General features: G+C 34.1%; 2 protein-coding genes across 2 annotated transcripts in view; both read left to right on the forward strand.

Annotated features, from left to right (window-relative positions):
- Positions 1–27: 27 nt before the first annotated feature.
- Positions 28–7,171, forward strand: LOC136821746 (beta-secretase 1-like). Its single transcript, XM_067077957.1, has 9 exons — positions 28–491; positions 891–979; positions 1,788–2,004; positions 2,375–2,506; positions 3,877–3,994; positions 4,309–4,427; positions 4,873–5,022; positions 6,630–6,804; positions 7,053–7,171. The coding sequence occupies exons 1-9, from the start codon at positions 273–275 to the stop codon at positions 7,154–7,156; spliced, it is 1,323 nt and encodes a 440-aa protein (XP_066934058.1). The 5' UTR covers positions 28–272; the 3' UTR covers positions 7,157–7,171.
- A 4,428-nt stretch (positions 7,172–11,599) lies between these two features.
- LOC136821768 (endosome-associated-trafficking regulator 1-like) overlaps positions 11,600–12,774 on the forward strand; it is a 30,333-nt gene continuing 29,158 nt past the window's right edge. Inside the window, exons 1-2 of the mRNA XM_067077983.1 lie at positions 11,600–11,636; positions 12,062–12,189. Coding sequence (XP_066934084.1) covers positions 11,600–11,636; positions 12,062–12,189 — 165 coding nt within the window. The remainder of the gene's footprint in view (positions 11,637–12,061; positions 12,190–12,774) is intronic.

Here is a 12,774-nt window from a genome sequence, read left to right on the forward strand (position 1 = left end):
GCTAATAATATGGTTGCTAAGTATAATCGCAAATATTTCTCAACTATCATGTTATCACGGATTTTTGAAAAAGAAGAAGTTTTTGTGCTTTATAGATCTTCTTTCGAACGTATGGAGCGTTAAGTAAAAAATCTGAACGATTTATAAATTGGACATTAAGCATGTAGACTTTACTAAAATTTCGAACTCGAAGAACGAAAAAAAGAAGAAAAACCTCAATTTGGTTGTGGATAAAGCAACTCAGGGAAAGTTTGAGTGTTTTAAGGCACTCAATGATAATACGAGATGGAGTTTTTACAAGAAGTTTATACGTTTTAGTATTAACAATAGTGTTTTTGATATCAACCTGTAGTTGTGGTGGTTCAAAGAAATTTCCTCTTATGAAGAGGAGGAACCAAGCGACTAAGGATGTTGTTACAACAGAGAATTTGAAAGGAAGACCTGGTCAAGGGTATTACATTGCCATTTTATTTGGTACACCACCTCAAAGGGTATGTTTTTTCTACAAATTTTAAAGGTTTAGAATATCTTCTCTATTTGATCTTCTCTCCTCAAGCAGGGACTTCAAGCATGAACTTCTACTGTTTTACCATCTTCACATTTTACATACAAAGACAATTTCATAAGAATATGAACCTGAAAAATCTAAGCAGAAACAATTTTTAATGAATTGCTTAAAGAATGCTCTTTTAAGTTTCTTTGAAGCCAGAAAAGCTGATCTAGCTAGGATTTTAAGAAAATCACGGAGAAAAATAACTATCAATCCCTGGTCAAATTTGATTGGCTCCTATAAAATTATTATACAAACATTCAAGATAAGCAATATTTATCTAGAAGTTCAGTTTATAACTCACTTTCCAGTTCATATCTAATTATTTTCCATTCTTCAGATCAATGTATTGGTCGACACAGGGAGCAGCAACTTTGCCATCGCCTCAAGACCACACCCATATCTACCACTATATTTCCACGCCGACCAGTAAGACGGCTATCGTTCTTCGCCTTTCAATTTATCGTTCACGAAACATACAATTTCATTTTCCTATATGTTTCACTTAATATCAGGTTTCAATATGCACGCTTTTTTGTAAGAACAATTCTATAAGAACACGAGGCTCAATTTTTGTCAAAAATAAGAACATATTGCATTTTCATAAATCATATTGAGTGCAACGGCTTTCTCGTCTTGATACCATTTAAATGGTGATTAAAGTGTTACTTTAATGAATAAAGTAGAATTCTCATGAACTCCTCTGGGAATCAATTATCATAGAAATAGTTTTTTAAAAAATGGGGTAGGCGTTGCTGGTGAAGTAAGTTATGAAAATTACGAAAACCCCAGCTTCAGATAATTTAAGCTTATGCGCTCTCCTTTAAGAAACGTAATTGGTTTGGAATTGGCTTTACAGAACCCGATTTATGATTACATATTCATTCATCCTTACCATCCTAAACGATACTATCGTCCGTTACAGCGATAGTAAAGGAAGGAAAATATAAAACGCGTGGAGTTTACAGCCGTTATGGCGGTAGACGGAAAAAAATCGGCAGTGTAGAGTTTCGAAGAAACAAAAGACTAGCAAACTCTACCCGCCGTAAAAAACCCCGTTTTCGAATTTTCTTCAGCTTTGGGCTTATTTCTTAGATAGTGATTTGTCATAGACTTTAGCATAGTCCATCCTTACACTCACCTCTCAAATTTATTACATTGTGAAGCAGTTTTCAAAGTAAGTGGAAAATCGACTTTCGAAATTAGAACTAAACTAACCTTTCAATACTTATTGTAGATCAAAAACATTTGTTCCACTCAACCGTCCAGTTGCAGTACCTTACACACAAGGAAATTGGCAAGGTGAACTCGGCACTGATTTCATCCAATTCATTGACGCTTTGAATGTCACTGTCAATGTAAATGTAGCTTTAATCAAAAGCTCTGAAAACTTCTTTATCAATGGATCGAATTGGGAAGGCATTTTAGGCCTGGGTTACACTCATCTTTCAAAGGTAAAAAACAAAGTTTTTATACGGGATTAGAGAAAATTTACTCATATTTATCTTTCCAACGGTTACAAACTATTCATATACTACAAACTATTCATATACTCACTCAAAGTATAAGGAAAGTCTTTTTAGTAAAACGTTTTCCTCTAAGTTTGAAAAAAGCAACTCAATGGCGGATATCGTTATTAAGTTTATAGAAGGGCGGGGTCCTACCTTGCCGCCCAGTTGGAGTTTCAGGTCCAATCTGCAGATATCATCTTACTTTTGTAGCTTGAAAAAAAAACTTTCAAGTTTCAGTGGAAGCGCTGAAATTTGATTAGAACTTTGTCTTTTTTGCTTAACTCTGATTAATACTTCAGTATATTTTTCTTAGCCTGATAGCAGTGTTATTCCAGTGTTCGATCAATTTGTGATTGACAATGTGGTCGATGATACCTTCTCAATGCAATTGTGCAGTAGCAGTGAACTTGATCCTTCTGCTGAACCTACGGTAGCCGGTACTTTGGTAAGTGAGTTGAATGTTTTTATTGCCGCAGTGTTTGTTTAAGGGCTCTGACCATAGTGAATTTTTAATATATGCCACTTACAAAATAAAAATTTCTACTTGATATAGCACACAAAACTATGGCATGTTATACATATTTTGTTAGGCCAACTATTCCTGAATCTGAAAATTTAATAATTGCAATGAGAAAATTTGATGAAGAAGAAGATGAAGACTTTTGCGAAGAAGAGTTTTTTAACTTAGAAGAGCTTAATTTCGGCGAAGAAAAAACGCTTTGAAAAAAATTTGCGGTAAATGATGTATGTTTTATCGAACTAAAATTATTTTTCCGGAAAGTTTTTCTAAAAAAGCTTATTTCCTTCAAAATCTTGAAAATAGTGCTTTTTGACCAGTTTTCCATCCCAATTTTTCATAGAAAAACAGCCATAACTTTTGATGCATTAATTTAGACAAATTTTCTGAAACAGTTCAATTCTTTCATGGGCCCCGCCATGGCATGGCGTTTTTTAAAGTTACTAATTTTAAGCTGGTTTGAGACCAAATCAAACCACAAAAACTATTGTTCTCCCCAATTAGATATCGTTTTAAGGTGTTTTGAGGGTGTAAATAGTGAAAAGTTTTCTTCGCCCAACCACGGTGCGCGACATTTTTTTCCAAAACGTTGGCCCCCTCACTCAAAATGGCTCGCCGGGGCCCATGTCTTTGCGGACAGTTTGAAAAAACTTCGAAACGAAAAGGTTAATTACCAATTGAAACTTAGCAATTTTTCTAAAAGAAGGTGATGCCACATATTATTAACGTCTTTTTCAAGTTCATAGCGTCCTTTTTGCAATTAAATTCTCAATTACACGTTTTTTTTTTATAAGAACGTCAAAGATTTTCGAAGCCTTCGGATGTTCTTAGTTTTTTGGATTTGAAGCCTAAAAACGTTCTTAAAATGTTCTCATTTTCAGCATTTTTTGAGCATTTTGATGTAATTTCTTAAGAAAATGCATGTTTTTAAGTCTCCAAAGCCTTAGAATGTTCTTAGAATGTTCTTAAATTTTTGGGCCTCGAAGCCTTATGTTCTTATATAGTTTGTTCTTATACAAAAAAACGTGTACTCTTAAGGGATTTGATTCAAAATCGATTTATAAGGCAATTCTTTGTTAAAAGTGTTAAAGAACCTAAAACATAACTTTTATGTTCAAATACTAAAATCAATTTTCCGACAATGTCAGAGCCCTTAAGGACACAATTTGACATAAATAATTGGTGATGATAAGAACATTTTAAAGACATTTTCAGGCTTAAAACTCAAAAAGTTAAAAAACATCCGCAGGCTTCAAAAAATTTGAACCTTCTTACAAAAGACGTGTATTGTATTTTAGGTATTTGGTGAGACAGACGAAGACCTTTACAAAGGAGATTTATTTTACACACCTATTGTCAAGAAGTGGTATTATGAAGTCATCATCACTGATTTCGCTGTCAATGGAGTGAGCTTAGGTAAATCATCATAGTATTACCAAAAAAAGAAAGCATAGAAGAAGTTGACTTCAATTTGGGGTCTGGGCATGACATCTGACATATCTGTAAGAAGAGCAAAATATATAAGAACGATGGCCAAAGTATTAAGAATTTTTAAAGGCTTTGCGGACTGTTGCGATATCTTAGGAAAATTAACAAAAATACTCAGAAAATGGTGAAAATAAGAACATGTTGAGATCAATTTTATGCTTAAAACTCAAAAGATAAAGAACGTCAGAAGGCCTTAAAAATTTTGGTTGTTCTTATAAAAAGAGGAATATATATTATTTCAGGGTTGAATTGTAAGAAGTACAATTATGACAAAACGATTGTTGACAGTGGTACAACCAACCTTCGTGTTCCTGAAGACGTTTTCAATGCTATTCTCGTGCATCTCAAAAAATATGACAGGGTAAGCAAAATTCTTTTGGTATAGTATTATTCCTTTGTGCAAAATCGAAAGCCAATTCTATTATAGTAATTGCCTTATTGATCATTATTAAATAAGGGCCGGGCTAAAAATGGATGAAATTTAGCTTTGGTGCAATAAGTGCCGGTGTAAAAGGGTCCGGCGCTAAATCAGGGGTCGACGTAAAAAAGCAAGGTAAGGTAAATAAATTTATACTAAATGCGATATTTGTAAGTATGTTTTGAGAAATATGGTAAGTTTTAAATGATAATATATATTGTATTATACATACTGTCAGATTGAATTATGTTTGTGACTTGCAGTAGTCTTTTCTACGCAACATATTTTAACAAAACCCAAACCATTCTTAATTTTCAAGCTACTCAATATTCTTTCACCTAAATGAACTGGGTTTGGAAATTGCATGTCTTGTTTCTTTTTACACTAGCTTGGTGTACCAGACGAATTTTGGATTGGGCGTCAAATGATGTGTTGGAATTATGATAAAACACCTTGGGAAGAATTCCCTGACATGTCAATTTCACTTTTATCTTCTGTTAGCAGTTCAAAAGAATTCATACTCAAAATCACACCACAGGTAGGGAGATACCTTACACAACATCTTTTGTTTGCCATGTTGTTTAACCTTTCAAAGCCGCTTACTTTTTTGAAAAATGCCAAAAAGTTCATAATTTTTTTCTGGAAATTTATTCTTTCAAAGGCAATTTCTCGACCAGGAAAAACGATTCAGGTATCAACTTTGGTATCGTTGGAAAGCTCTTTCTCTCAGCTACAAAAAATAGCAGATTTTTTTCTCTGAATCTCGAGTGGTCAGGAGTTATGACCAAAAGACTGTGTATCGGTAAAATGGCCTTTTTAAAACGTATATATACGTATTTTGGCTTCTAAGGGTTAATACATCAGCCATTTTTGCATAAGTTTTTCTCTTAAGAGATTATTTTGGCCCATTCGGAACACTTTCCCGGTCTCAAGGAAATAAATGACCACATAAGTTGAATGATATCTTCCGAAAATGAATGAAAATGAAACAAAAATATATTCAGTTAAAAATCAATGCCTCGATAGCCACAATTTTAATCGATATTTGTTTCTCGGGGTCATTTGTCTCTTACTGTCTAGTATAATTGTTATATCGTGAGGGAAGGCTGTGAAAATTGTCTACGGTTCACCTATTGTCTATTTTACTCTGTAGCAGAGCGTAACTTGCGTTTATTGTAGCGTAGCACATTGCTTTTATTGCGGCTATAAATTTTTTGAAATTTCCGGAGATATCGGGTCTGTTTTCAGACTATCGTTGACTTGTGCAGATTTAGACCATGTTCGCAGCAAACTTTTTAAATTTTAAATTTCCCGAGCAAATTCTTTTGGATTTAATTTCGCAATTCAGGGTTTTGAAAAATTTCTCGTAAATTTAATTTCGCGAATATGCCTGAAAACAGCTGATAAATATCATTTTTGGCAAAAAATGAAGTTTTCTCCGCCGAAAATGTTTGAAAAATTTTGTTGTTGATTTAATTTTGCAAGTCAAGAATTTCGTAGGTTTTCGCGAGTTTTAATTTCGCGAAAATGGCAAAAAATCGCGACATCGCGAAATTTAATTTCGCGAAAGTTACTCGATTAATTTCACTCCAAAACGAAATGAAGCTATTCTATCTCGGGTAAGTTATGGCATGTCTTAAAATTACCATAATTTATAGATCGCATTAGCCGACAGAAAAGGACCGAACAAATGACTGAACATGAAGAGTACTATGATGAAGTTTCTAACCTGATGTGTAACCTAGTTGTTTTTTCGATAATTTTTGCGAAAAACCGCAAAAACCGATTATATCGTCATAATCAATGACGTCATAAAAACTAAAAATTGAATTTCTCAAGAATGGTTTATCCAATCGTTTTCAAACTTTCACCAAAGATGTATCATTAGTTTTTGATTAGGTTACACATCAGGTTAGAAACGACATCATAGTATGTTCAGTCATTTGTTTGGTCGTTTTCTGTCAGGTGTCGGCTAATGCGATCTAAAAATTATGGTAATTTTAAGACATGCCATAACTTACCCGAGATTTGTTAAAAGTGAATTCAAATTGAATTTGACCAATAAAATGGCTTCATCTCGTTTTGAAGCGAAATGGAACGGTAGTGTGTGAACGTGATGTTAGGTTTCAAATTCTTCTTCTTCAGCTTTATCTTCGTGAGACGATCGAGCGTGGACCATTACCCGGTCAACATTGCTATAAGTTTGCCATCACCAAAGCAGAAAGAGGGACAGTGATTGGAGCGGTCATTATGGAAGGTTTTTATGTTGTATTTGATCGTGAAAATGTTCAAGTAGGATTCGCTGCTACCACGTGTGGAGGTATGGGTTCAACATTTAAAGAACTATTTGAAGTTTGATTCTACTCTACTTTTGTTTTCGCAAGCAAATCTTAAAACTAGAGAATCTAGGAAAACTTTATAAATATTGATCGCTAATTTAGAAATCTTGGATTTTCCAAAAAATTTCATTTTCAAAAAATTTAAAAGTTTAAATCTTTTGCAAATGAGTTGCACGACATCCTGATTAAATTTCTTTAATCAATTTGTGATCTTTTTTTTCCTTTTCAGCTGAAGGCAGGTTGAATCCAAGGTCTAGTGTTTCTGGTCCATTTAATAGAGGTAATAAAAAGAGAAGTCTTTATAGGGTATCCTTTTGTAAATTTCAAAGTTAAATTATGAAATGCCAGACGATGTGAGAAACCTTTAAATTGCCCTATACAAGCGTATTTCCTCGAATACTTATAATAAAAACATGAAACTTAATTTTGGTCTAAATCTGAGAAGAAATTAAGAACAGGGAGCCCTCATAAGAGGCCCCCCCCCCAGCGGACCCTAAATTCACGCATTCACGCAAAAAAATTTCGCAATTCACGCATTCAAGCAAGTTTTTCTCGAAATTCACGCAAACCCGATTTTTTGGGAAATCGGGGAAATTTTCGGAAAAATCGGGGAAATTGTCAAACATTTCTACAAATTTGGGTGTAAAGCCAGTTTGCAGAGTCTGAATTATCAGAGAAGTCGTTTGTTTTTGTTAAGTAGTCGAGAGTGGGGTAGACGTTAGACATTACAATCTACTATAAATGGTAGAATGCCCTCGTATACGAGGCCCCCGGCGGAACCAAAATGGCAAGGCTGCTACACTCGAGATATTTTTCGACCGGATCTGGTCATGCACTTGAGAAAAACTTTACTCAGTAGTGATTTTTTTCCTGTGCACCTGATTATAAGCACATTAGCTTAAAGCGCTACGTAAGTTTTTAACTTTAATCACATGCCATATCACGCAAAATATTTGATTCTTCTAACATGGTGACATGGTCGTTTAGAAAAGGTGAAACTTCTCCAGTTAAGGTATCTCGATAGTAAGTGAAAAGATATGAGGTAAAAGGATGAACATTTGTTGCGAGCGAAGCGAGCAAACAAAAATTTAAAAAGAATAGTTTTAATCAGGGCTCGTGTCTTGATTTCCTAACGTGGGGGCCGAAAACATAGTTACTAAGGGAGGCGCAACCATGGTTTGCGCCGACAGGGGAAAATTTCTATTTTCACACTCTGATGTGCTTAAATACGACTCCATTTCAGACTGATTTTGCCAAGAAATGAGGTTCTCCAAAGTCTGCATCATGGGTATCAAATATTTCTTTGAATTAAAAATTTGTGGTGAGGCCTGACTAAACTATACTTGCACTCGACTTTTGGCGAGTGCTGCACTCAAAATCTCGAACAAACGTGCCACGTTCTGCAAACTGGGTGAAAAGGGAAATTCCCCGAGTTCACGTAAAAAACAGGGCAGATTCACGCATTAACGCAACCAAAAAAGCCCATTCACGCATTTACGCAAACCGCTGGGGGGCCCCTCATAACAATCAAAGAATGGACACGAGAGAATACTGAGTTTTAGCGCCTTTTAAGTTAAGGGCTCATAGTGAAAAATCAATTTCAGAATTTGAAGATAATGTTTTCGCTTCTTTGACATATTTAAGAACAAACTGCTTTTGAAAAAATGAATTTAAGTAATTACATCATAAGTAATTAAGTATTAAGTGTGGCATGGATCTTAATAAAACGTCATAACGATGCTATTCATATACTTTTCACAAAAAAGCCTAATCTCCTTTAGGAAATCATTTTATGGTTTCAAACCTTTTTTTTTAAGTTAATGACAAATGATTTTTTTATTTAGATTTTTTCGGAAAATTTTTCTATTTGGCTACATCACAAGTTATAGCTGCTCTTGTATGGAAATTTAGTGGAGAAAATTGCCAAAAATGAAGTTTTTTGGAGATTTTGAAAGAAAGATACTTCCCCAAAATTTTTCCGAAATTGCATTTTTAGATACTAATAGGGGGGGTCCAAAATTACACTTTTTGAGTTTAACCATCTTTTTTAAATTAATTTTTCATGCTGATTCCGAATTTGAAATCCGTTTTTCCATATCTCTTACCCCTGAGCGGCTACCGGAGACCCTTTTTTCGGAAAACCGCCCAAAACCGCTAAAAGTCAATTTTTTTGAAATTTTTCATTTTGAATAGCTTTCTAGTGATGTGATATCTTTTTTAAATCAGTTTTTCATGCTGATTCCGAATCTGAAATTCATTTTGTCATAGCTCTCACCCTTGGCCTGGTATAGGAGGCTGTTTTTTTACTAAAATCTTCGAATCAAAGGAAAATTGATAATTTGAAAATGTTTGAATTTGAATGAACTTTGAATGAAAAATTTAATGATAACAACTTGTTTTAGATCAGATTTTCATGCTGATTCCGAATTTCAAATCAGTTTTTGCATATCTCATACCCATGGCCTGCTACGGGGCCGGCTACATGAGGTTCCTTATTCAGAAAATATCGCAAAAATGTACTGAAATGAAAATTTTCTTAAGGAGATTCTTGTACTAGGATTCCATTTATCAAAACATCTGGTTATACATTCCTTGTTACAAAGAGTTTTGAGTACTTTATGCAATGATGCAACGATGCAACCCTATGAACTGAGCTGCTTTTAATTTGTCTGCTTAGAATATAATCAAAGATGTAAAAATAAAAATCAAATTGGTAAAAATATCTTGAGCTAGTAAACTTCTTCCAAATGCAATGATTGACCGCATTGGACATTCAAAAGTTGATATTGGCTCTAACAAGCCGTATATCATTGTTTGAAAGGTTAAGTTAAAATGAAAATCATAGGGATGTACAGACATTATACCGAATAGACAGAATCTAAAAATTCTACATTCGAAAAGTTGTTTATTGAACCAATCAAAAGGCGCTATATTGTTTTTTGCTATTGTTCCATCCCTTAAATACTTGCTTGAATAGATTTGAAGAACTAGCGCTTTTTAAAAATAAATCAGACCTTAAGCTGTTGATTTAATTACAATATCATTGGTGTCCATTATTAAGGACTTCCACAAATATGACTATCTGTTCAAACAAGGGTTCTTTGAAAAGTTAATTAGAAAAAAGTTTTGAGAAATTAAATTATCTTGTGAACTTCTAAGTAGTAAAACGTCCCTCCTTTCCAGGGAGACAACCATGTAAATGCTTTCATATTGGTCCATTTATTTGGAAGTTACTTTTTAGGAATAGGTTATATTTCTTAAATATTGGTATCTTTCAATAGATTCACTATAAACCTGTTCTTATATGCCTTGTTTGAATTAAAATTATTTGAAAAATTCCATATATTAGCTATCTGTATAGCCTAGTGATTTTAATTGATTTAACTAATTTAAGTGATTTAACTTACCCCTTAAATGATTAAGGCTTTAACAATTATCAACTTTTCAATGTTCAATTAATTTAGGGAATCATTGTATTTGAAAGGAGTTCACTAGCTCAAGATAGTTTAAACGAGATTCTAAGCAGGATGAATTTTGCCTCATGACTAGTTGAGCAGATAAATTAATAGCAGCAATACAAAGGGTTAGCTCATTGGATAAAGATAAAGTACTCAAGACACCCTATGACGATGAATGTATAACATTAGCCAAGTGTCAAAAAGCCACAGACAAACTAAAAGCTTAGAAATATCCTTTCAATAATATCGATTTTTGCACATTTTTTGCAATATTTTCTGAATAAGGAACCTCATGTAGCCGGCCCCATAGTAGGTCAGTGGCCGGAGATATGCAGAAACTAATTTTAAATTTGAAATCAGCATGAAAACTTGATCTAAAACAAGTAGTTATCATTAAATTTTTCATTCATAGTTCATTCAAAGTGAAACATTTTCAAATTATCAATTTTCCTTAGTTTCGAAGATTTTAGTAAAAAAACAGCCTCCTATACCAGGCCGAGGGTGAGAGCTATGACAAAAAGAATTTCAGATTCGGAATCAGCATGAAAAACTGATTTAAAAAAGATATCACATCACTAGAAAGCTATTCATAATGGAAAATTTCAAAAAAATTGACTTTTAGCGGTTTTGGGCGGTTTTCCAAAAAAAGGGTCTCCGGTAGCCGCCCAGGGGTAAGAGATATGGATAATGGATTTCAAATTCGGAATCAGTATGAAAAATTAATTTAAAAAAGATGGTTAAACATCAAAATTTCCAAAAAAAGTCATTTTTGGACCCCCCCCCTAATCAAAATCTGCAACAAAAACAAAAGTGGTCTCTTTTACTGATTGCTTCCTCACACCTTTTGGGGGACTGTTTATTAAATTTCCATCAATGAGATTGCCACATTTCAAAAACCCTTCTTTTTAGCACCTTTGGCCTCTCAGTGCCTTTCACAATGGGCGGCTGTAAAATCTTACCGTTCACAATATTTGTTTCAATCCGTTATCCTATAAGGCTTAGGCTTTTTTGCATCTTCCATTTTCTGAAGAAAGCGGGAATTTGATGCAAGAGTTAGATTGTCAATAAAGCTGAACAATGCCGTAAAAAGTTTAATGAAACAACTTGCAAAAAAGTGATACATGGGAAAGTTTCACTTTTAATTTGTTTTATTGAAATAGGGGATTTAGTCTTAACTCAAGGCTAAATGGAATCAAGTTTTAAAAAAGCCTGGCATTGAAAATCTCAATTGTGATACTGTGAACAACTTTTTGCACCGTTAGCACCAATTAAAACATGTCAATTTATGCCTGAAAAGAATTCTGCTTACATGTAGATTATGGCTGTTTTTCATTCAAAGAAGATTAAGGAAAACTGTAAGTTTTCTAATGTCAACATTGCTCATCTGATTCCGACACCCTTCTTGGGAGCTGGGAATAATCAGAAAACACAGGCACGCAAACAAAACTCCAGCTCAGTCAAAATAATCAGTTCAATTCAAGCTGTACCAGCCCCCAAAGATATACAAAATCGCCAAGTGTCTCGGAAGCTTAGCCCCGTACAACCCCCACCAGGGCCCCAGACCCTCCACTGTCCTTCTCACAACTTCAGCCTAATTGGCTACACTAGCAAAAAATGTGTCTTGTCTTTCAGCGTGAACACTACTAGCCAAATCTGGCCAAATCCATACTGGCCAACTTTGCTATTTGAAATCTTCAAATTTTTTGGTTTGGGATAATAAATTAGGCTGTTTGCCTGAGAACAAGACATGTTTTTCTTAAAAAAATATTTTTTTGACTAGGTCTTGTCGTTGTAACACAAGAGGGAGACAGCTGTGACGAAAATCCATTTAGATTCAAAAACTTTCAAAAGAAGACTGATAGTTTGGCATCAAACCACTCAAAGAATGGAAAAAGCAAGAAATTGCAGGTATTTTTGAAAAGCTTTGTTAATTTTTCTGTTACTTTATTTTATTCTTATGTATAACTTAATTAAAACTACCAAGAAAAATAGGCTTCCAGAAATCCACCAGGTGAACTTTTGAGAGTCAGCTGGCTGCAAAACTTTTTTTATATATTGAAGGATAATCAAGGAAATAAGGAAATCTTAAAGTAAATATGACAAATTTTCCAGTTGGTAACTAATTTTATTTTGTACTTAACTTACTAAGCTCTTGTTAAGAACTCATGTTTGATTAGACAAACCAGCCTTCACAAGTATCAAACTGAACAAACTGGTCAAATATACATTATGGTTTGTAAAATACTAATCAGACAGTACCAAAATTTTTCTCAACTTCAGTTGAGCTATAATCTGAGAATGTCTGTATGTCTGTCTGTCTGTATGTATGTCTGTATGTCCGTCCGAAAACTTTAGGGCAGGCTGGACACTTCAAAAAAGGTCGGATTTGGCTGAAATTTGGCACACTTGTTCCTTGGGTGAATATCTGGGGGTGTTTTTTTCATTTTTTGAAAATTTTGATTTTTGGGGCCTAGGGACGAGTTTTTCGCCAAA

This window comes from Clytia hemisphaerica, unplaced genomic scaffold (assembly GCF_902728285.1).
Source record: "Clytia hemisphaerica strain Z4C2 unplaced genomic scaffold, Clytia hemisphaerica genome assembly, whole genome shotgun sequence".
In the NCBI taxonomy this organism is placed as follows: Eukaryota; Metazoa; Cnidaria; class Hydrozoa; order Leptothecata; family Clytiidae; genus Clytia; species Clytia hemisphaerica.

Bases quoted from the DNA above. Each gene is read 5' to 3' on its own strand.
- LOC136821746 (XM_067077957.1), top strand. From the start codon at position 273: ATGATAATACGAGATGGAGTTTTTACAAGAAGTTTATACGTTTTAGTA. The intron at 2,005-2,374 runs GTAAAAAACAAA...TATTTTTCTTAG, and splicing joins GTTACACTCATCTTTCAAAG to CCTGATAGCAGTGTTATTCC. The intron at 4,428-4,872 runs GTAAGCAAAATT...TTTTTACACTAG, and splicing joins ATCTCAAAAAATATGACAGG to CTTGGTGTACCAGACGAATT.